Below are 20,915 nucleotides of genomic sequence, written 5' to 3'. Positions count from 1 at the left end.
TTTAACATAAAGTATTGGAAGGCCTGCCCTATGCCATCAAGCACTAGTTAATCATAATGCTTCCTATCTTTAATTTATGAATTTTAAATAATAAGAATCAATTTAAAGCAAAGGCCATAAGCATATTGGTTGGTTAGGATGAAGTCAAATGAACTGTGGCCATTTGAGCAACGAGTGTGTGTTGCCCACACGATTCCATGTGCCTTACACTGGCCCTGAGAGTGTGATGGGCATATTAGATCTTCACCCATACTACTTGCTAGTCCATGCAACGCCGAAACTTGAGCTTCAACTTGAGCCCTCATAAATTCACAAATTGCTTTCAAATCTCTTTTCGTGGTGAAACGAAATCCTTTGTTCCTTTCTTCATAACTTGTTGGACTCATCCCTACAAGTGGAAACTTTATACATGACAGGTGACTCGAACACGATACAAATATAATTTTTATGGTTTTTAAAAGTTTAGGGGGAGGATAGACTACTCATTCCAGGGTCAGTGCATACTACAAGTCTCTTTGAGAACTTTATAAAGAGGGTCTTAGCCCTTTTTTTGATTTTTTTACAGATTACCCATCAAAGGGAATTGCTAGCAACAGGACAACTATAATCGAATAAACTGGTACACAACTTTTTAGCATCTATAATCGATCTGAATCTGCTTTAATATCTTGCTTGTGATGAACAACTTACATGAAACAAATACGTTAATGTTACGATATTTCAAGCTTCCCAAGTGCTAAAGGGTAATAGATTTAGAATACCGTCACATTAACATTCCCATTGTAACGCTGCCCAAATCTAAAAACCTTAGCCCATCTCAGTCCAATAATGTTATCGATTTAATTTATTGCAGAAAAAGACCTTTCGCCCAACTCTTAAGCTAGAGGAAAGTTGTTGAAATTATGTTCAAGGCCTAGGCCCAGGGGTTGGGTTGCCAACTTGCCAAGTCAGTCTCTTCTATTTCAGAACTCCAAATTACTAGAGACCTCAATGGGAGAGGCTTACTAGCTTACTAGCTTACTACCCCTCCCCTATTTTTCTAAATAAACATAACTATGTATAAAATGTAAGACGATAGCAAAATGGCGTTTATCGATGCATTTCAAAGAGAAAAAAGACTCCGGTGTAAGAATGAAGCATGCAATTCTGTGGAAATACCATCCGTATGTAAAGTTATACACAAATATGAACGAGTCACCCGACCTATTTTCTTATATTACATCTACAGAATAAGATTGCGCGTAAAAGAACGGAATGGACCTAATTCATTTCATTCACCTCAGTTCAGAATGTTCATATGCTTCGGAGCTGTCATAGGTTTCATAGGCTTCAGCTTCAGGGTTCTCATATGTGGGGACTTCATCAACATTAGAGTCATCAGAACCTTCAGAGCTTTCATAAGCGGAAGTTTCACGAACTTCACTGTTTTCGGGTAGACCAAATTGGAGCAAGTAGTTCACTCCATCAATCACATCATATACCATCAATCCAATCCTACCTCCTGCCCAACTGCCCAATTGACTTCCCACAAGGTAACCAAATCTCCCAAGCCTTTGCTCTCCTACAAAGCCTCCTCCATAGGTGCCAAACAAGGTTCCCGTGCCCCTGATGGTCCCTTCTGTAATTGTACCACCATAGTATATGGCTTCAAAGAAGTCCCATCCGGACGAGATGATAGGACCTATTATCCGCTTGGCTTGCCGAGTTGCCAGCTTCGCTGCCTTTGCTCCCGCTTCCTGTGCTTGTTTGGCTGCATCTTTAGCAGATATCCCCTGCGACAATGCATCAGACAATTCACTTTCAATTGCCTTATGCCTTATCATCTCAACATGAGCAGCTCTGATGTTGTTAACATACAGCTTCACTCCCTCTTTCACAGAACAAGCTAGTGTTCCAGAACTCATATCAAAGCAGTTCAAGAATGTAAACTTCCCACTCTGAGATGCACGCTCTTCCCCAAGCAGTTGCCGACATTTTTCAGCTACGGAAAAAATAATCTAAATAAGTAGTGGATACACATTTTCTATACTAAAATACTAAAACCCTGAATGTTGCATTACCTAACATATATTAGTAAATCGCAAAATGCTTTACAAAACCTAAACAAACACAAACTCCAGACGCTAAACTATCACATAAGTAAAATATTAGGAATAGAAACATTTTATTTGCATCTCCATTCAACCAGAGGTCCAGAACAAAATGTAATATTAAACAACAGAACATTAACATCAAAATAGTGATTCATCTTCATTTATAAGTTCTCTATACTGATTTGTAACGTGGGTGGCAGGGTGCGGGATTCTTTTTCCTTTGCTCGGGTTTTTCCCACTGGGTTTCTCCGAGCAATGTTTCAACGAGGTACTCAAGTCCCAAACCTTGTAAGGTTTTGTAGCTATCAGCTCAGGTCTACAGGACAAATCAAATTCCCCACTCCCCTCAACAGATTCATATTAAAAGAAGAAAGACACCAATTTCCTAAGCCTTGGCAATAAGGCGCAACATCGAAAGCTAGAGCATTATGTGGCAATGGGTGATTTGATATTTGTTATTCCACGCTATCAAATATCATACACAAATCACATCACCACAATGATCCTAAAAGAGAGACCTAATTATACAATCTGGGTTCATAAAATTTTGGGATTTTCATTCAAACTCATACCGTTTGTTTGCAATGATTTAGGGTTTACAAAGATCCTAAAAGAGGGACCTAATTATACGAAGATCCTAAATCCAAAACCCTAAGCCAATGAAACAACCAAAAGAACAGATCTTTACCTAATCAAGTAAGAAAATTTTCAAATCCCAGAGGATGGGTGAAAGAAATACTTCAAAATTTTAATTCTTCCCAATCAGTTTTCACAGAAATACAAAATAAATTGATAATCTTTACATGTATATGTGTATATATATCTATATGTGTATATGTGTTTGTGTACCTGTGATACTGAGGACGATGATGCCAACTATGAAGAGCAGTAAATGGATTCTCTTCTTCTGGAAATCCATGGGATTATTAAGGTGCTTTTGGGGAGAAAAGAAAAACCCTAATTTTGGATTTGTATGGTGAATGGAGATGGAATTAGAAAAGCTCTGAAATGAAGAAGCTTCGATGACAATGAAGAATCTCTTAAGCCGTGTGAATGGAAGTCAAGACTCCAGATTTGAAGTTTAGCATGGGCTTCTTCTGTGGGATTCGATTTGAGTGACTGGACAATAAAACGCTGCGTTTTCTTGTAGGTTTAATTATTATCTTCTCCAGTCGAACCTAGGACTTTAGCTCAAGTGTCTCGGAGCAATTACCTTCCCTAGTCGAACCTAGGACTTGAGCTCAAGTGTCTCGGTTCGAACCTAGGACTTTAGCTCAAGTGTCTCGGAGCAATTACCTTCCCCAATCGAACCTAAGGCTTTAGCTCAAGTGTCTCGATGCTCCAAGACACTTGAGCTCAAGTCGATTGCACATTATTGTACTTTTAAACTAATCTAAAGTGTTTGGAGAAAGATTTAAATTTGAATGAATAGAGAAGACACATCTGTTCTAATCAATATGATTACGCCTACGTATACTCTAAGTAATACTGTTACATTTTCCTCTTGCCAATCTTTTTCTTGGACGGGTGGTTTTTCCTTTTTGTCGTAAAATGGGGTCAAGAACCCAAAAAAGAATTTACCTACAGACTTAGAAATAAAAGATATTAACCATGGATTGGTGAATTTGAACTTGAGTGCAAGAGAACGACTTTGCCCAACCGGTTTAGTCAAGAGAGCGACTTTGCCCAACCGGCCTAAACCGCATCTGCTTGACCTGATATAGTTTGGTGGTTTTAGGCCTTTAGCTGAAAGAAGTTTGAGAGTTGCACTACAACTTATTGTCCCCATAACTTTGTGAGACTTTTGGCTTCTGCTGTAGTCCACAACTCAAACATTCAATCATAGAGTATTATTAAACTCAATCAAATTTAGCCAACAAGGCTTACAAATTCCAATCGAATGTCAAAGTAGATGCAGAGCCTCGTCTTCTTTTCTCCATGAGAATTCTCAGAGCCGGAAGAAGCTTGAAGTCGCGATATATAAAGAATGGTGTGGAAGCTTGTGAAACATTCAGCTAAGGATCATAACATTTAAGAGGTGAGACCGAAGAGACGAGAGTACTATGAACACCAGTGTGCAGATGCTTACTGAATTATGCTTCGCCGGTGATGCAGAAGAAAATACACTTCATTAGGGGTGAGATTGAAACCAATTCGGTTTCTCATTTCGATAGTTAAGAGCTAGATAGACTATAAAGGTGCCAGTCTATATCAGGAACAAAACCTTTATCAGTCATTTCCTTTCATACTATTTTGTAAGTAGTTTGACTATCAACCCTTTCTCCAACATCTCATTAAGAAGCTCATTCACATCTTCAAGCTTGCCCTTAACGCAATATCCTATGATCAACGCATCATAAGCTGCTATATTTGCTCGCACGCCTTGTTTCTCCATCTGTTCTCTGAACTTCAAATCCGCCCTGAGGTTTCCTTCCCTGCATTAGTCATCCATAAGAGTATTTGCATGTCAAGTTACTGGAAACAAACCCTTTTTGATTGTCTGCCGTCTGGTTTAAGAGTCGCAATGCCTTTCTTAACTTCCCTTCTTTGCACAATCAATCTATTCATACATTATGTGTTACTGATTTATGAGATTAACTTCCAAGCCCTTCACCTCCATTTCATGTAAAATGTTCATGGCCATTTCAACGTTTCCCTGTCTACCCAAACCAGTAATCCGGCAGTAATGCCACAGTGTTGGGAAAATCCCTTCCTCTAACATTAAACTGCGCAACACATTTGCTTTTTCCATCAATCCATCCTTACAATAGGCATCAACCAACATATTATAACACTGGGTGCAAAGCCTTGCATTCTAATGTCGTTAAACCACTCTCTAGTTTTCTTCAGCATCTTCTTACAAAATGCATTTATAAGGGCATTGTAGGTAACAACATTTGGCTTCACACCCAAGCCAAGCACTTCATCCAGCAAACCACCAGCCTCATCAAGCTTCCCGTTGCAGTAATACCCCAATCAATCAGCGAATTATGCGTAATCACAGTCCGTTTCAAACCCTGCTTCCTTATCGCCTTAAACACCTTCATCGCAACTTCTGCGTTCTCATCTTTACTACAGAACCCCTCAATCAAAGTATTAAACATAAACCTGACTCAGGCGAACAATATTCTACACCATCTCCATCAAAACGGCATCAGCTTTGTACATTTTCCCCAAACCACCCATCTTGCAAAGCCCATCAATCAGACTCTTATAAGCAACCACATTTGGTGAAATCCCCCAAGCCTTCGTGTCATTGGCAACATCCTTTGCCTTGTCCAATTTCCCAACTTTACACAAATCAGCCTTACTTCTCCTCCCAATCCTTCCACTGTACGCATTCAACGTTGAAAATTCTACTGTGCTCTGGTGTATCCTATTCAACATAACCAATTTCACCTTCCTTCAACAAAGCACTCAACAAAGGATTACAAGATAATTTGAACCCATAATTTCGAGCTCTCTGAAAGCTCCAAAACCCAAATGTATCTGCAAACTTTTCACATATGCCAACACCAACATATTGTACTCGAAAATGTACAAAAATGGTTTGCTACATACACATTGAAAGTTGAAACCATGTGAAAAATCAAAGAAACCGAATGCATTTTGGTGTTTCGGACAAACCCATCTAAGAAAGCTCGTATCTTTGAGTACCTGAGAGTTAGCTCTGGCTCGGCGCCGGAGCCGAACAGCTGGTGAAGAGCTGCGGCAAAGCTCGAGCCTTTGAGATGGGTTTTGAGCTCCGACCAGTGCTGCTTCCCTAGCAGCTCCGAAACGAGCGGAATGTTGAAGGACTGCACGGTAGGATTTTTGGTGACGCAGAGAAGCCGAAGGTTCTGTTTGTTTACCGTGAGAGTTTGAAGAAATTTTATCGGGAAACTTCAGGGGTTCTGGATGCATCGTGCATTTTGCGCCCACCATTCTTTATGTAGTTCTTCATAACTACAGGGGTATTTTCGTCACATGAAAGTACAAGCGACAAGGGTTTATGAAGGGCTTTAACTTTAAATTCAAGCGCTTGAAGAAACCCAATATCTTTTGCTTCAAGGAGTTTTAAGTTCCACAACAATGGCGGTTCTCTCCAACCCACTACTGCTCCGCTAGGGCTACCAAAAACCCTAAACCCTAAATTCAATTTCCGATTTTTCCCACAATTTCAACCGATTTGCTGCCAAAGACAAATGCTGAAGCTTCTGTCTTCTTCCTCCTCATGCCTCCAGGGCCGAATCCATAGCCTGGGTCCTAATTTGGGGCTCCGTCCCGGGCCCACCGAGCTCGCCTCGCCGTTTCTCCGAGTTATTAGCTCGCTCACCGGGTTGACTCGGCCCAATTCGGTTGGCCGAGCGTATTTTTGCTCGGACGGGAAAGATGGGTCTGATCAGGTGGCGGAAATTGAGGTAAAGAAAGCCGAGGCAGAGGGAGAGGCCGCTGAGTCGAAATCTTCGTCGGCAATTGTGCCCACAAATCCGAGACTCGACGATTATCTAACGGTTGGTTTGGATTTGGAGCTTTTGGTTATGCTAAACTAGTTTAATTGGATTAGGAGAAAATGAAGATATAGGAAAATGTTCAACTTACAGTTAATTGTTGTGTTTTTGAATTGTAATCTTAAATTTCGCAATTCAGTTTATGTTGGTGTTTGTGTTGTTAAGGATGTTTTTAGTTCTTGGGATGGTTTGTTCAAGTTTGTTTGTGTAAGTGTTTTTCTTTGTTAAGTAGAAAGCCAGAAATTTTGTGTTCTCCGAACCAACAGATAAGTTGGATGATGGATTCATGAATTATATACCCTATCTATCCATTAACTTTTTGTTTCCTATTACCTTTCGGTCAGGTTTTAGCGTTGCCATTGCCGCATCGACCGCTCTTTCCAGGGTTCTACATGCCAATTTATGTGAAGGTACATGAGATTATTGGATACAGTGAAAATCAAGTTGGCATTTTGGTTGTTGGGTCGATTCTTGAATTGCGGTTACTGCAAGGTGTTATATAACATTTGACTTACTGAACTAACTAATCTGTCGCTTCTGATGTAGGATCCTAAGTTGTTGGCAGCTTTACAAGAAAGCCGAAAACGGCATGCTCCATATGCTGGTGCTTTTCTTCTCAAGGATGAGCCAGGGACTGATCCTAGTGTGGTCTCAGGTTCTGAAACAGATAAAAACATAACGGACTTAAAAGGGAAGGAGTTATTTAATCGTCTGCATGAAGTCGGTACTCTTGCCCAGGTATCTAGTTTACTCCCAAGTTCCATATGCCCTTAATTCTGTGGATTAACTGGACATACAGTAGAATTTCCTTCAGTTTTTATGAATTTTTATACCTGTTGTCTTCATATTTCAGATTTCAAGCATTCAAGGAGACCAAGTTGTTCTAATTGGTCATAGGCGACTTCGAATTACAGAGATGGTGAGGGAAACTAATCAGTAAGCATGAACTTTTGGTCACTGACTTTAGCAGGCATATTTAGCATCTTTTTTTGGCTCATCACCTCATATATGTCTCGCGATTCATTTTCACATTTCATTGAACTGATTATAACATTTTATTCTAGTGAAACTTTTCAATATTTAAGTATGTGCCCGTAGATTTTGCATGTGCAAACACACACTCAAACACATTTATAATACAAATTGGTATAGTTAAACTAAGCAAACTTATGGCTTGTCTGCAGGTTGAGGAGGATCCTCTGACTGTAAAAGTTGACCATCTCAAGGTCCACATTTGTCTCAATTTTTACCAATTCAGTTTGTTTATTTTTGGAGGTTCCACATATAAAGTAGATTTTTCTCTCTCTTTTTCTTATGGGTTTATACTTTGTATTTCAGGACAAACCCTATGACAAGGATGATGATGTCATAAAGGCAACGTCGTTTGAGGTTATATCGACTTTAAGAGACGTTCTGAAGACTAGTTCCCTTTGGAGGGATCATGTTCAAACATACACTCAGGTTCAGTTTCTCATAATCTGTGAAATTTAAGGCATCTTTCATTTTGAATGCCTCTGTACTTCAAAATAAATTTATTTGCTTGCAACATGTGAAACCTTTTTTTCCTCACATTTTGTTTTTTCCTCTTTTTATTTATATTTGTGCAGCATATAGGTGATTTTAATTTTCCAAGGTTAGCAGATTTTGGAGCGGCTATATCTGGTGCAAACAAGTTTCAATGTCAGCAAGTGCTTGAAGAGCTAGATGTAAGCATAGGTTAATCAATTTGTAACTGGGATGATTGATGTGACTTTATACTCAATCTTATCATATCGACAATGCTTTCTAACCGTGCAATTTTGCTCAGGTTTATAAACGTTTAAAGCTTACACTGGAACTAGTGAAGAAAGAGATAGAAATCAGCAAGATTCAGGTGTGACATGCCAATATGTCATTGTTTTGTAGCATATATTCTCCACTATGGTTTGATTCTCTTTTGTTAATTCCTTTTTTTGTTATATCTAGGAATCTATTGCAAAGGCAATTGAAGAGAAGATAAGTGGTGAACAACGCCGCTACTTGTTGAATGAGCAGCTTAAAGCAATAAAAAAGGTGTTTGTCTCCCCTCTCCAACCATCATTAGACATTTTTTATGCCATTACCCCATTGGATGTGGATGAGGATTTCTCAGTGATCTGTTTTCTTTATGAGGGGTTTTATATCCATTTCTTTATTTCATTCTTGGGGATTATGTAAACTTACTGGGCTTGACATGATGCAGGAACTGGGATTGGAGGCAGATGACAAAACAGCACTTTCTGGTTAGTATTATTTTTTAATATTTTTATTTTATTAAGTTAACACTCTTGCAAACCTAGATATTGTGTGTGTGTGTGTGTGTATGTGTGTGTGTATTGTTTTCCCTGCCTTTTCAAAAGTCAAAGGCTGTTACATTACCGTGAAATCGAAAACAAATATATGTTTGGCCTTCTCTATATTGTTATAGATGTTTAGTAAGACAAACGTTGTTTATGTATTGCATTGTGTGATCACATGATGCATACAATCGAGGACTAAGACTGACTTTGTATAACATTAAGTTTCGCGACCATACTTGCAAATATGTGCACATCATGGCTGCTGTTGGTGCTTTCTCACATCAGTTTTATTCTGACTGTGACTCAAGCATGTTTGTAGATAACATTGATAATCTATTCTAAATATTGATTGTTCATATACATAAAGGTAACGGCTGCATCATTTTTGTGATTCTGTGGTGCAGCAAAGTTCAGGGAGAGACTTGAACCAAACAGGGAAAAATGCCCACCTCATGTGTTGCAAGTTATAGAAGAAGAGCTTACAAAACTGCAGCTTTTGGAGGCTAGTTCCAGTGAATTTAATGTGACGCGTAATTACCTAGATTGGTTGACTTCCATTCCATGGGGAAATTACAGGTTTTTGCACTATTCAATTTAGTTAATCAAATTGCGAAGGATATTTGACATTCCAATAATTGATGTCATATTTGTGGCTCGGATGCTGAAAGATAATCTGTTTAGACTCTTTGAACTATATTATAAAGCCATTTATTGTTAATTTAACACCATGCCATACTTGGATAGGAATATCTGTAATGAATATTCGTTTATATAAATCTAAAATGGGATAATGGATACTAGCGTGAGAAGGTTTAAAAAACTATAAAAAGATATATTTGGTAGGTATATAAGATATATTATTTGAGTTACTGTCCTGTTCTTATTATTTTGTGGTAAGCATTATTTTGTTATTTAATTGAAGTATTGCGTCCTTATTGTATTTTTAACTTTTTAGCAGATTTCTAAATATTACAACTTCTCTTATCCAAATCCCAAATGCAGTGATGAGAACTTTGATGTTCTTCGGGCTCAAAAGATTCTTGATGAAGATCACTATGGATTAAGTGATGTAAAGGAAAGGATATTGGAATTTATTGCTGTTGGGAAACTTAGAGGAATGTCACAAGGTTGGTATAGTTTTCATCTTTCACAATTGTCTACCTTGATTTAGTAGCATTGCCTCATTGCATTGTTTATCTTGTTTCTCAGGCGCTGATTTAACTCTTATTTTATATTGATATCCAAGGTTGTAAAAGATGCTGCAAATCTGTGCTAGTTTTCATGATAGCGGTGCGGATTATTGATATTCTGCTTATTTATCACAGGGAAAATCATTTGTCTCTCTGGTCCACCTGGAGTGGGCAAAACCAGCATTGGTCGCTCAATTGCACGTGCCTTGAACCGTAATTTCTACCGATTCTCTGTGGGAGGATTATCTGATGTCGCTGAAATTAAGGTATTTAGCAAGCTTTGTGCACTGAAACTTTGATAACAACTATACAGCACGAGCTATTCCTTATATACTTCTAAAATCACATCCAGGGGCATCGTCGGACCTACATTGGTGCTATGCCAGGAAAGATGGTACAATGCCTTAAAAACGTGGGAACAGCTAACCCTTTAGTTCTGATTGATGAGATTGACAAGGTAATATATTATGGCTGGTTGGCTTGATTCATATTGTACCTGAGAGACATCATATTGCCGGTCTCTCTTGTAGTTTAGAGTGAGGAATGGTTTCTAAAATGATTATTTACAAAACCAGAAGTACTTTGAGTTTTGCAATAAGTTCATGGTTGTTTTAACTTTGCCTTGTCTTGTGGCAGTTGGGAAGGGGGCATGCTGGTGATCCCGCAAGTGCTTTGTTGGAGCTTCTTGATCCAGAGCAAAATGCTAATTTTCTTGACCATTATCTTGATGTTCCAATTGACCTGTCAAAGGTTAGTTTTTAATATGTGATTTTTAGGCATTCTGATGTCCTAATTTTGCTGGTAGTATAATTGCAATTTTCAAGCAATCTGACGTATTTGTGTGAAGGTTAAACTAGTATAATTAATATCTTTTAGAATATAAGTTGCAGGCCTTGCGGCATGGATGAAATGTAATAAGGATTACAGATGGTTTCTTTTTATTCCTCTTGTTCTTAACTTGATCCTGCCTTTGGAAATTTTGTTACAGGTTCTGTTTGTTTGTACAGCAAATGTTGTGGAGAATATACCGAATCCTCTCTTGGATAGAATGGAGGTTATTTCCATAGCTGGGTATATTACTGATGAAAAAATGCACATTGCTAGAGATTATTTGGAGAAGACCACACGTGAAGCATGTGGAATTGAACCTGAACAGGTTGAAGTGACCAATGCAGCTCTTCTTGCTCTTATAGAAAATTATTGCCGTGAAGCAGGAGTTAGGAACCTCCAAAAGCACATAGAAAAGATCTACCGCAAGGTTTGTCGCCAATGTCTAGATTTAGATCACCAGCACAAACTTTTAAACTTTTCTATATGACGAACCATAAAACTCTATACACTTGATTTAAAGTTTAGGTCTGTAGAGCTACTGCTTGAAAATGTGGAACAAATTTGTGACCTTTTTGCTTTAACCTATCTTTTATACCCTGGCAGATAGCTCTGCAACTTGTTAGACAAGGAGCAGCAGATGAACCTGCAGTTGCTGACCAAAAGTCTCCCACTAGTCAGATTGATCTCCCGGTCGAACCTGGAGTTCTTGAAGCTCAGGTTGTAGAGACCTCTGAGGCCAAAGTAGAAGATATTGATAAAGTAGATCAAAGCGTGGACCAGACTGCAACTGAATCCTTAGAGAAGGATCTCCCAGCCGAACCTGCAGTAGGTGAAGTTGTGGTTGCAGATACTGATGAACCTACGGATTCAAAGGTATGTGATAACATATAAAGTTACCGGGTAGAGGTTACTTCACAAGCTGTATGAGTAATGGTGCAACTTGAGTGCAATCTTAAGAATTATTTTACACCTGAGAGCGTTTAAAGACGATTCTTATTTTAAAAAAGCTTGTTAAACTGCCCCTCAATTCAATCCCATTTCATCTGTTTCTGCTATCCGAATGTGTTTGCCAACTGAAGGATTAAATGGTTGTACTTGTCTTTACAGGATGCGAAAGAGACTGGGAAAATTCAGGAAAGTGAAGGTACAAAAACAGATGAAAAAATCTTGGTTGATGAGCCAAACTTGTCTGATTTTGTTGGCAAACCTGTTTTCCATGCTGAACGCCTCTATGATCAGACTCCGGTTGGAGTTGTGATGGGTCTTGCTTGGACTGCCATGGGCGGTTCCACCTTGTACATAGAGACCACTCAGGTTGAGGAAGGAGAGGGGAAAGGAGGCCTTCATGCAACTGGTCAACTTGGAGATGTTATGAAGGAAAGTACCCAAATTGCTCACACAGTTGCAAGAGCGATATTGCTCGATAAAGATCCAAGCAATGCCTTCTTTGCCGATTCCAAGCTTCATCTACATGTTCCTGCTGGGGCCACACCAAAAGATGGACCTAGTGCTGGTTGCACCATGATAACATCCATGCTGTCCATTGCCATGAAGAAGCCTGTCAAGAAGGATTTAGCAATGACCGGCGAAGTAACGCTAACTGGGAAGATCCTCCCAATTGGCGGGGTAGGTTGAGCGATCAGACATTTATTAAGAGTTTAAGTTGCATTATATTCTCTATTTAGGAAATTTTATCGAAGTTTGCTGTAATGCTTTTGTGTACATTGTGGTGCATCTCAAACTCATCGAAACTTCATGTTTGCATACAATTTAGGTTAAGGAGAAAACTATAGCAGCGAGGAGGGGAGGAGTGAAGACCATAATATTTCCTGCAGCCAACAGGAGGGATTTCGACGAGCTTGCCCCTAATGTAAAAGAAGGTCTTGATGTTCACTTTGTAGAGGATTACAATCAGATATTCGATTTGGCTTTCGGTGATGGCCAGAACAAGGACGAATAGGCCTTCTTCCCCAGCAATTCTCAAGATAGAACTGAAACTGCCATACGTGCCCGGTATGTGTTTTCTTGCATCCTTGGGTCAGGACCATCCCCATAAGCATCAGAACAGGACTAAGCCAAATTAGAACAGAGATAAATCATTTTGATGGCTGCAAGGCACAAGTTTTTTTTTTTTGCCTTATTTAAATTTATTCACTTTTATATTTGTCTTACTGTTCTGGTGAAATTGAAGCATCCAATTGCCCCATTTTGTAACAAGCACATTTGAGCAGAATTTTGACATATCTGTGGAACGAATGAGTGAAATTTTCTAATTATTTCATAAATATGGAAGTTAGTTTTTTTTATATTTTATTTTATAAATTTAAGGCTCATTTAGAAGTGCTTTCAAAAATATTGAAAACGTTTTTAAAGAAAATGATTTTAGGTTCTAAAAGTACTTGAAGTGTTTCCTTATAATTTACTTATTTTTTTACTAAGAACTGGTTCAAAAAATATTTCACCTACACTGCTTTTAATCATTTTAAAAATACTTTCAAACGATCTTCTTCTGAGGGTTGCTGAATAAGGATGAATCAAAACAATTGAGATTGGTGGTCGTGCGTTTATGATTTGATTACATTATTTCCCATCTCATTAGCATATATTAGCATTTCAGTCTCTTCATAATCACTTAGAATGTGCCGTGTGAAATATGAGTATGAAGGAGTGTGTGTCATAATATGCTCGAGTGCTCTTTGACAAGGCCATTTTCTTCGTAAGGATCTTGCTTTTTGTTTCCATTGACACTTGGATTTATTAAAGAATTGACATTTTTGGAACAAGTTTATGTAAGTCCTATTTTTAAGGAGACTTACATGCACACCCGAACTGCATATACTCATAATTGGTTTGAAAAACCGTCACTTTTCTGTCCTTATTTTATGCAAATCATTTTTTAGAAAGACTTACACCACACCCCTAAACTTCACTTACGCACGACAGGCACAGTTAATTTGACCTCCCTATTTCTTGCAAGTCTTTATTCCTCTTTTTGAGAGACCTACATATGTCCACCTCAAACGCCATTATCACATTTCAGAGGAATAATATAATGTAATATGAGAAAGTTAAACGCATAGCACTGCCTATCGTCCGAGATGTGTTATGGTGATATCCCAAGGTGCATTATGTATGTCCATCTCTTGCCTCATTGGACAGTTAGAAAGTGGATCGGTGTAGCTTTTTTGAGTACCATCGACTGTTTTGGAGAAAAAAAAAAGAAAGCTCTTTGCTTTCTGCTGAGTGTGATTTTTTAGATTAAACAACTCCTCCATGTTGCAATCCTTTGTCACAACATGAGATACTATTTTTTTTCCTTAGCCGTGGTGGAGCTCTCTCTCTCTCTCTCTCTCTCCAAATGCCAATCAAAACCAGCATGGAAGATTTGAGTTTTGCCAATATCTTTAGAAGTTAGTCTCAGATTTTGATTGAATGCACATGCTATTTACACGACTTTATCAAGTATCAGTCCAACCTAAACTACTTCTATGACAGTATAGTTTTTTAGACATTTTAAACATATTACGTTGTCAAACTGTAAATTTGAAATTTAAAGTCTTATTTAGTTGTATGTTTTAAATTATCAGTAATTTGTACTTTTCAAGGACGACATTGAAGACGTGCAAACAGTTCATTGGAACATGACTCCAATTTTAGAGCCCAAATTTAGGAAGGCCGCATAATTTCTCATCCTCCTATATATTACATATTTCCCAATAAAAAGTTTTCAGTTAACTTATGACTATACAAGATATTAGGTTTCTACATTTCTCTAACAATTAAACAATAAAAATATAATTAACTTGTGTATTACTTCCTCTACCTCTTCCATCCTTGCTCCTTTTTCAAGGGTTTACCCTAAATCATGAAAAAAAAAATTAGTTGAAATTTTTTGTTAGTTGAATACGGCATGAATTACTTTGTCCAAAAATGAAATCTTGGAATACTATCTTAAGGAAAACCCATATTTTGTAAAACTTGTACAAAATCCTAAAATGTCAAAGACGTCCCTAATAATACTCTTAAAAACATGACATAACATAACATGTCAAATCATAAGATAATTTTCTTGTGCTTATACATGAGATTTCCCACGTCCACTAAAGTGATTAACATTGATTAGTATCTTTGACGATGGTTTGACACTACTATAGTTTGCAAGAAAAATAAAACTTAATTACAATCGTGATATGATGAAGATTCCATGTCTTTTTTGTTGCCATGTCATCACGCGTGCATAGCTACATATCAGCTAAGCTTGCAGATAATCGAAAAATAATGCTGATAAGACCTTTAAATTGCATGATTAACCATGTTAAATCATTACTAATAATTCAAAGAGAAATGTCTCAAAAGTAATATTCTTTATTAATTTTTCGTCATCTCATGTTTTTTACATAATTCTACAAAAAGTTCAACTTTAAAAAGAGCTTGCTTAGCATTTTTTTTTATAAAAACCAAACCTCAAATTTAACCTGCGTGGGAACCCTAATGACTAACCTACGTGGAAACCCTAGTGATGAACCTGCTTGGGAAACCCTAATGATTACCCTACTTGGGTACCCTAATGAGTACATCCAAAATCAGATAAAGCTGCAGCCTGCATGAGAGGACGAAAATATCCAAATTTAAAGGACCCCATCAAGATTTCATGCATGAACCTTCGAGATTCAGTAGTAGCAAGCGATGACTCGAGAAAGAAGAGAAAAAGGAGGGCCTACACTGGGTCATATTTCCACCAGGAAAATCAAAGGGAATGTTTGGTTTTTCAAGTCACAGAAATAATGGGACCCCAAAAACTAGTTGAATTGAATCTATGAAAACCATTACTATCGAAATTGTGCTTGCTCTTATTTTATAATTTTTTTGGAAGAAAAAAGAAAAGAAAAGAAGAGAGATCTAAGATTAAATCATGTGCGTATAATCAGTCAAAAGTGGAGGAAATTTTTGCAAAATATAAATTGAGCCTGTGACATTCAAGCAAATTGATTTCATCATTTTGCCTTTTTGCTTTATATGGCAAATAGGAGGCGCCTGACTACCATTATCCAATCTAATCCATATCATGCAAAGATATGATATATCCACATCACGAAGTGTTACAAGTACTGCCACATATTATTTGCGTTTTGACTTTATGTTTTCAGGAATTTATTATTGAGACTCTAAAAAACTTATAATGCATTCTTTAAAAAAAATGCTATTTTTTTGTAAAAGATTTATAACTCAAGTGTAGTTAAGAGTTGTAACCCACCCCGAGGTCAGGTTTTCAATAACATCTCTCAGCAAATCTTTAAGCATGCATGTACTCTAAAATCAAAAGCAGAGGGTTCACCAAGTGCCTTTGGACAGAAAACCCTAGCTAAGCTTATGACATTCCTAATCAATTTATATTCGACTTGAAATAGCGCTACATTGACATTAGTGTTGTACGAAAGTTCTCATTTGGAGGCCTAGTGGATTTGATTTGGTAGGTTTGTCTAAAAACAATGCATTTACGAGCGGGATATATAGACTATATTCACTCAAGTTTTGGATTGCCACCCCCATCCACTTGGAACATTTCCAACACCAGTTTCATATATTCATTATTTTTTTCCTAATTAGGCAAGTGAAGTTAATTAATTATCATATGGGATCATCCCATCAACTTAAAAATTACACTTGAGTTTGCTGATGCATCAATCACCAAAAGTTCTGATTACAACAGCAAGCAGCCACTTAATTAATTTACTAACTTGCGACATAATTTGTTAATGGCACGAAGTAAATATTGTTTTCTACCTCATTAACACGTGGGTTTATTAATTAAAATTCTATAATTAATGACGTGGGGTAGGTGCTAATCATCTCTAACAATTCATGTTAATAGTAATCATGTGTTAATCACCAACTAATAAGAAATCATCATCCTCTTATGCCGTCGTCTTGTATGTGCTACATATTGGATCATTAGGCTGCTAATCTTGTGTAATTATATTTACTATTTAGTGACGTGCATTAAATATCATCGACTTGCCCTTCACTAATCACATGTCACAATGTTTAAAGCGCAGACAAAAATAAATTAATACTATGAATAAAATAATGTTCCCATACAAAAATGAAATAAATTTTTGAAAAGTTTACGAATCATTTTCAACAAACACAATGGATATGGTGTAATACAATTTTTTTTTTTTTGAAATGTTTACAATCATTTTCTTGTTTCCAATAAAAAAAAAACAAAAAAAAAAAAAAAACAAACAAACAAAATAACAATGCATTTTCTTGTACAAGCAGACTATTGCAATTGCACTAAAGAATCGTTTGAAATCGTTTTTAAAATGACTAAAAGTGTCACATCCTGGTCTGGAGCGGATCACTTTCCGGGCCCGCTCCACTACCGTAGCACGATATTGTCCGCTTTGAGCTTACCATTCTCTCACGAGCAACTTCCCAGTGGGTCACCCATCATGGGATTGCTCTAGCCCCCTTCTCGCTTAACTTCGGAGTTCCTACAGAACCCGAAGCTAGCGAGCTCCCAAAAGGTCTCGTGCTAGGTAGAGATGAGAATATATATTTAAGGATCACTCCCCTGGGCGATATGGGATGTCACAAAAAGTGTTGTTGGAGAAAAGATTGTTTGATTCCAAAAGCATTAAAGTGACTCATGCAAGAAGCGTTAGTTATATACTTCTTATATGAAGCAATTCATGTGTTTTTCCATGTTTCACTTGCATTTTTACTAATGATTAATCCAACATTTTCACCAAAAACGTTTTTAACCATTTTAAAAGTACTTTCAACCAAACCCTAAATTATGGGATAGGGCTTTAGATTGGACAAAGTGAAACTGACATGAACTGTGGGCAAGCTGAGTATATATGAATGGAAATTTGATAAGTTGAAATTTAAACAAATCATTTATGAATGGAAATTTGGTAAGTTGAAATTTATACAAATCATTTCTTAATCCAAATTAATAGTACTTTTACATACACAAATTAACAGATAAATTTTAGCGGTAACGATATGAGAAACTAATAAGTATAAACATATTAACATATATATTTCACCCAATTCGATCAATGTATCTTAGGGTGATAACCCTGTTTCTATAGCTTTATACATTTAAATGAAGGAAATTTTAACGAAAAGCTTTCGATACTGTTCATTTTAACGAAAAACTATATTTTTACATTAAAAAGTCAATTCTAATACTATTCACTTTACCCTTTATTTTGTCATTATCGTTAAATGAATTGGGGAAGCACAACCCTATAATGAATATGCGCTCTGTGTAAATTGTTGAGAGTATCAATCCAACATCTAGGAAACGAGTAACTTTATATTTGTTTATAAGTTGTTGGGATGCTCTCAATATTGAGAATTAGTTTTATGGTGGAATTCAACTTTTTTCATGATATTAGAGCATGTTGTTCCGCATGTAAATTGTAAAGTCCAATGGCTACATGTGCTCCATGTCCCGTGAGCTAGGCTTGAAAGTCCCTCACAGGTGAGGAGGTTGAAAGTAGCAATCCCACATCGGAAAAAAGAGTGACCTTGCATGTGATGTGTTTACAAATAGTTGAATTACTCCCATATTAACAATTGGATCAAAGTATATTTTTTATTTTCTCAAAGTGTCTCCCTCGCTAAAATGCATATTTATTGTAGTGTGACTTCTTTGCTGCCTATATATGTTATTCAGTGGTGTAGCCAGAATTTTCAAATAATGGGGTCATAATTATCAACCAAAAAACTTCATTGGCCATTTCGTCAAGCATTTAGCAGATACCTGCCAATTCCTGCCAACATATGCCGAAAGTTCATGCCAACATATGTCGACAACTACTATTATTTGTAAAGGCTTGTCGAGGGCGGATGCAGGATACTATAGAGTAATGTTGAAGACTGCAAATGCTTTTCATGAACTAAAGAATTTCATACAAGAAGAGAGAAAAGAAAGACAAATATGATAGAAGCAAATAGAAGAAATATGAGAGGGGGTTATAATTTAGTTTGCCTTAACTCTTCATAGTGGTCAAATACAATGTATAGACAACTATTTATGGGGTTTTTGGAGTTATTGGGTCAAAGACAACCAATGACCCCATACTGGCTCCACCAGTAATGTGATTGGTTGACTTTGATGGAACAAAGATATTTTTGCAAAGCCAATTCCTAGTAGAGAAAATGTTGGGTTAAACTCGATTCATTATTTCATTAACAATGCCAACTCTGTTTTAAAAACAAACTATTTTATATAAGAGAGAATTGTTGCAGTCATATTAGATTAGAAATGTGATCGTGTAAATTCTAACATATCTAGGATATCCTTATGGGATTCTACCATATCTCTCAGACTAGATATTATCTTATTAGAGTTGTAATCCTTTTAGGGTAAGGAATTTACCTTCCCTACTACTATAAATAAAGGCACAATAGGGTAGAATAACACACACCTCAGAATTAAATCTCTCTCTTGCCGCCGACCATCTCCCTCTCTAGTCCTAAATATAGTTCAGTAAATTAGGCCTACAACATGTTATCAGCACGCTCTTGCCAGAAGCCAAGAAACTGAAGGATCGTAGGAAGGGGCTCTTCTAAACAATCAAAGGCTTAATCGTTTTCTGCCAATCAAGTTATTTTAAAATAAATTAAGATATTTGAAACGACCTTTAAGTATGAAAACATTTCCCATGATACATGAACCCCCTATATTTATATTTTCCTTTCAATTATATATATTGCATATGTGTTCATATATTTTGTCAATATATATATTTTTTCATGCAATACGCAATTATGCTATGTGGAATTTATGAGTTAAATCATCAAAATTAATTTAAATCAATTAGGGTTATTTTTTAACCCTAGAATTCGAAAAAAAATTGGGATTTTTTGCAGTTGAGCCCCGGCTCCAAGCCGTACCGTCAAGCCAACATGGCTGGCTTGCAGCCATGTCATCACCAGGGCGACGTCGTTTCAACGCCATGGACCACCTTGCAGTAGCCATGTGGGCTTGCTGCTGCTACACAGACAACAAGGCTTCGGCCTGGGTTACATTTTCCATGGGCTTGAAGCCTGAAGCCTACCAGCAGGCATGTAGCCTTGCTAGGCTGTCCTTGCAACCTTGTTGGGCTATCCTTGCAACCTGGCCCAACTTGCCAGCAAGCCTTTGTGCTTGCTGGCTTTTGTCCTAGCCTTGGCCCGCTTGCAACAAGTCTCAGCTTGTTAGGTTTTGCCACCTATCACGGCTCGCGACCACCATAGCTAGCCCAGATGGCTGTGCTTGTTTCCCACAGCCCGCGATTGGGTTTCGAGCACACACCCCAGACCGCACATGTGTTGGGCTTGTGTCCTTTAGCGCCATTTTGGCCTAAAACCAGCAGCTTGGGCTGCTGGGTTTCTTCCCAGAACCGGCCCTTGGCCTGTAACCATGATTAGTGACACGCCCCGACCCCGATATTCCCCGAATACCAGGATAGGCACGTGCCTATCCTGGTATTCGGGGAATATCGGGGTCGGGGTGTGTCAATTAGGCTGCATTTGTAGCCAACCTATGGCCCATTAAACCCCTTTAGGGCCTTTCCCCATACACGACAATTAACCCACTAATATTAGGCTATGCTTTTTTGAATCCAATGCTATATTTTTTTAGCATTCCCGCTAAGATTAACCCGAATGTTATTATTTTGCTTCTACGATCAAACCTAAATGGTTACGATCTATTGAATTAATTAAAGTCACCCGCAGTCCATTAATCTAACAATTAATCCAAAATTATTGGCCTAAAGCTCACTTTTTGGCAATTAATGATTCAATAAATTATTTCTTTTCTTTGAACCATTAACTATCTTTTGTAGTCCCAACGCACTTACACTTGGGTTCCTGAAGCAGTCCACAAATTCGCTACACTTAATTGTATATTGTATTCTGTGTTCTTGCAGGTACCCCTACATATGAACTAGACATTCATAACTAAATTGAACCTGTAGTTTCAAATTT

The 20,915-nt window shown here is 37.5% G+C and overlaps 2 protein-coding genes and 1 pseudogene across 2 annotated transcripts; 1 reads left to right on the top strand and 2 right to left on the bottom strand.

The window, feature by feature from the left end:
- Window positions 1-1,126: 1,126 nt before the first annotated feature.
- On the bottom strand, window positions 1,127-3,191 carry LOC137745649 (uncharacterized). The gene is made up of 2 exons (XM_068485639.1): window positions 2,943-3,191; window positions 1,127-1,981 (listed from the first exon to the last, which is right to left on the bottom strand). The coding sequence occupies exons 1-2, from the start codon at window positions 3,010-3,012 to the stop codon at window positions 1,275-1,277; spliced, it is 777 nt and encodes a 258-aa protein (XP_068341740.1). The 5' UTR covers window positions 3,013-3,191; the 3' UTR covers window positions 1,127-1,274.
- A 1,076-nt stretch (window positions 3,192-4,267) lies between these two features.
- LOC137744166 (pentatricopeptide repeat-containing protein At1g09820-like) lies at window positions 4,268-5,944 on the bottom strand (annotated as a pseudogene).
- Window positions 5,945-6,135: 191 nt separating this feature from the next.
- On the top strand, window positions 6,136-13,226 carry LOC137744955 (lon protease homolog 1, mitochondrial-like). The gene is made up of 19 exons (XM_068484781.1): window positions 6,136-6,586; window positions 6,928-6,993; window positions 7,130-7,321; window positions 7,437-7,502; window positions 7,768-7,809; window positions 7,922-8,044; window positions 8,191-8,289; window positions 8,391-8,456; window positions 8,549-8,635; window positions 8,805-8,844; window positions 9,306-9,477; window positions 9,904-10,028; window positions 10,227-10,357; window positions 10,444-10,548; window positions 10,728-10,841; window positions 11,080-11,349; window positions 11,526-11,795; window positions 12,030-12,548; window positions 12,697-13,226. The coding sequence occupies exons 1-19, from the start codon at window positions 6,278-6,280 to the stop codon at window positions 12,880-12,882; spliced, it is 2,982 nt and encodes a 993-aa protein (XP_068340882.1). The 5' UTR covers window positions 6,136-6,277; the 3' UTR covers window positions 12,883-13,226.
- Window positions 13,227-20,915: the final 7,689 nt, after the last annotated feature.

This window comes from Pyrus communis, chromosome 9, assembly GCF_963583255.1.
Source record: "Pyrus communis chromosome 9, drPyrComm1.1, whole genome shotgun sequence".
In the NCBI taxonomy this organism is placed as follows: domain Eukaryota; kingdom Viridiplantae; phylum Streptophyta; class Magnoliopsida; order Rosales; family Rosaceae; genus Pyrus; species Pyrus communis.
Note: the sequence above shows the minus strand (reverse complement) of the source record. Positions and strands in the feature narration are given on the sequence as shown.

What these genes read in the sequence shown, in the direction of transcription:
- LOC137745649 (XM_068485639.1), bottom strand. Translation starts at nt 3,012, where the DNA reads ATGGATTTCCAGAAGAAGAGAATCCATTTACTGCTCTTCATAGTTGGC. An exon ending in CATCGTCCTCAGTATCACAG is followed by an intron (nt 1,982 to 2,942) that starts GTACACAAACAC and finishes TTTTTTCCGTAG; the next exon opens with CTGAAAAATGTCGGCAACTG.
- LOC137744955 (XM_068484781.1), top strand. Translation starts at nt 6,278, where the DNA reads ATGCTGAAGCTTCTGTCTTCTTCCTCCTCATGCCTCCAGGGCCGAATC. An exon ending in TAAAAGTTGACCATCTCAAG is followed by an intron (nt 7,810 to 7,921) that starts GTCCACATTTGT and finishes TTTGTATTTCAG; the next exon opens with GACAAACCCTATGACAAGGA. An exon ending in CTGATGTCGCTGAAATTAAG is followed by an intron (nt 10,358 to 10,443) that starts GTATTTAGCAAG and finishes AATCACATCCAG; the next exon opens with GGGCATCGTCGGACCTACAT.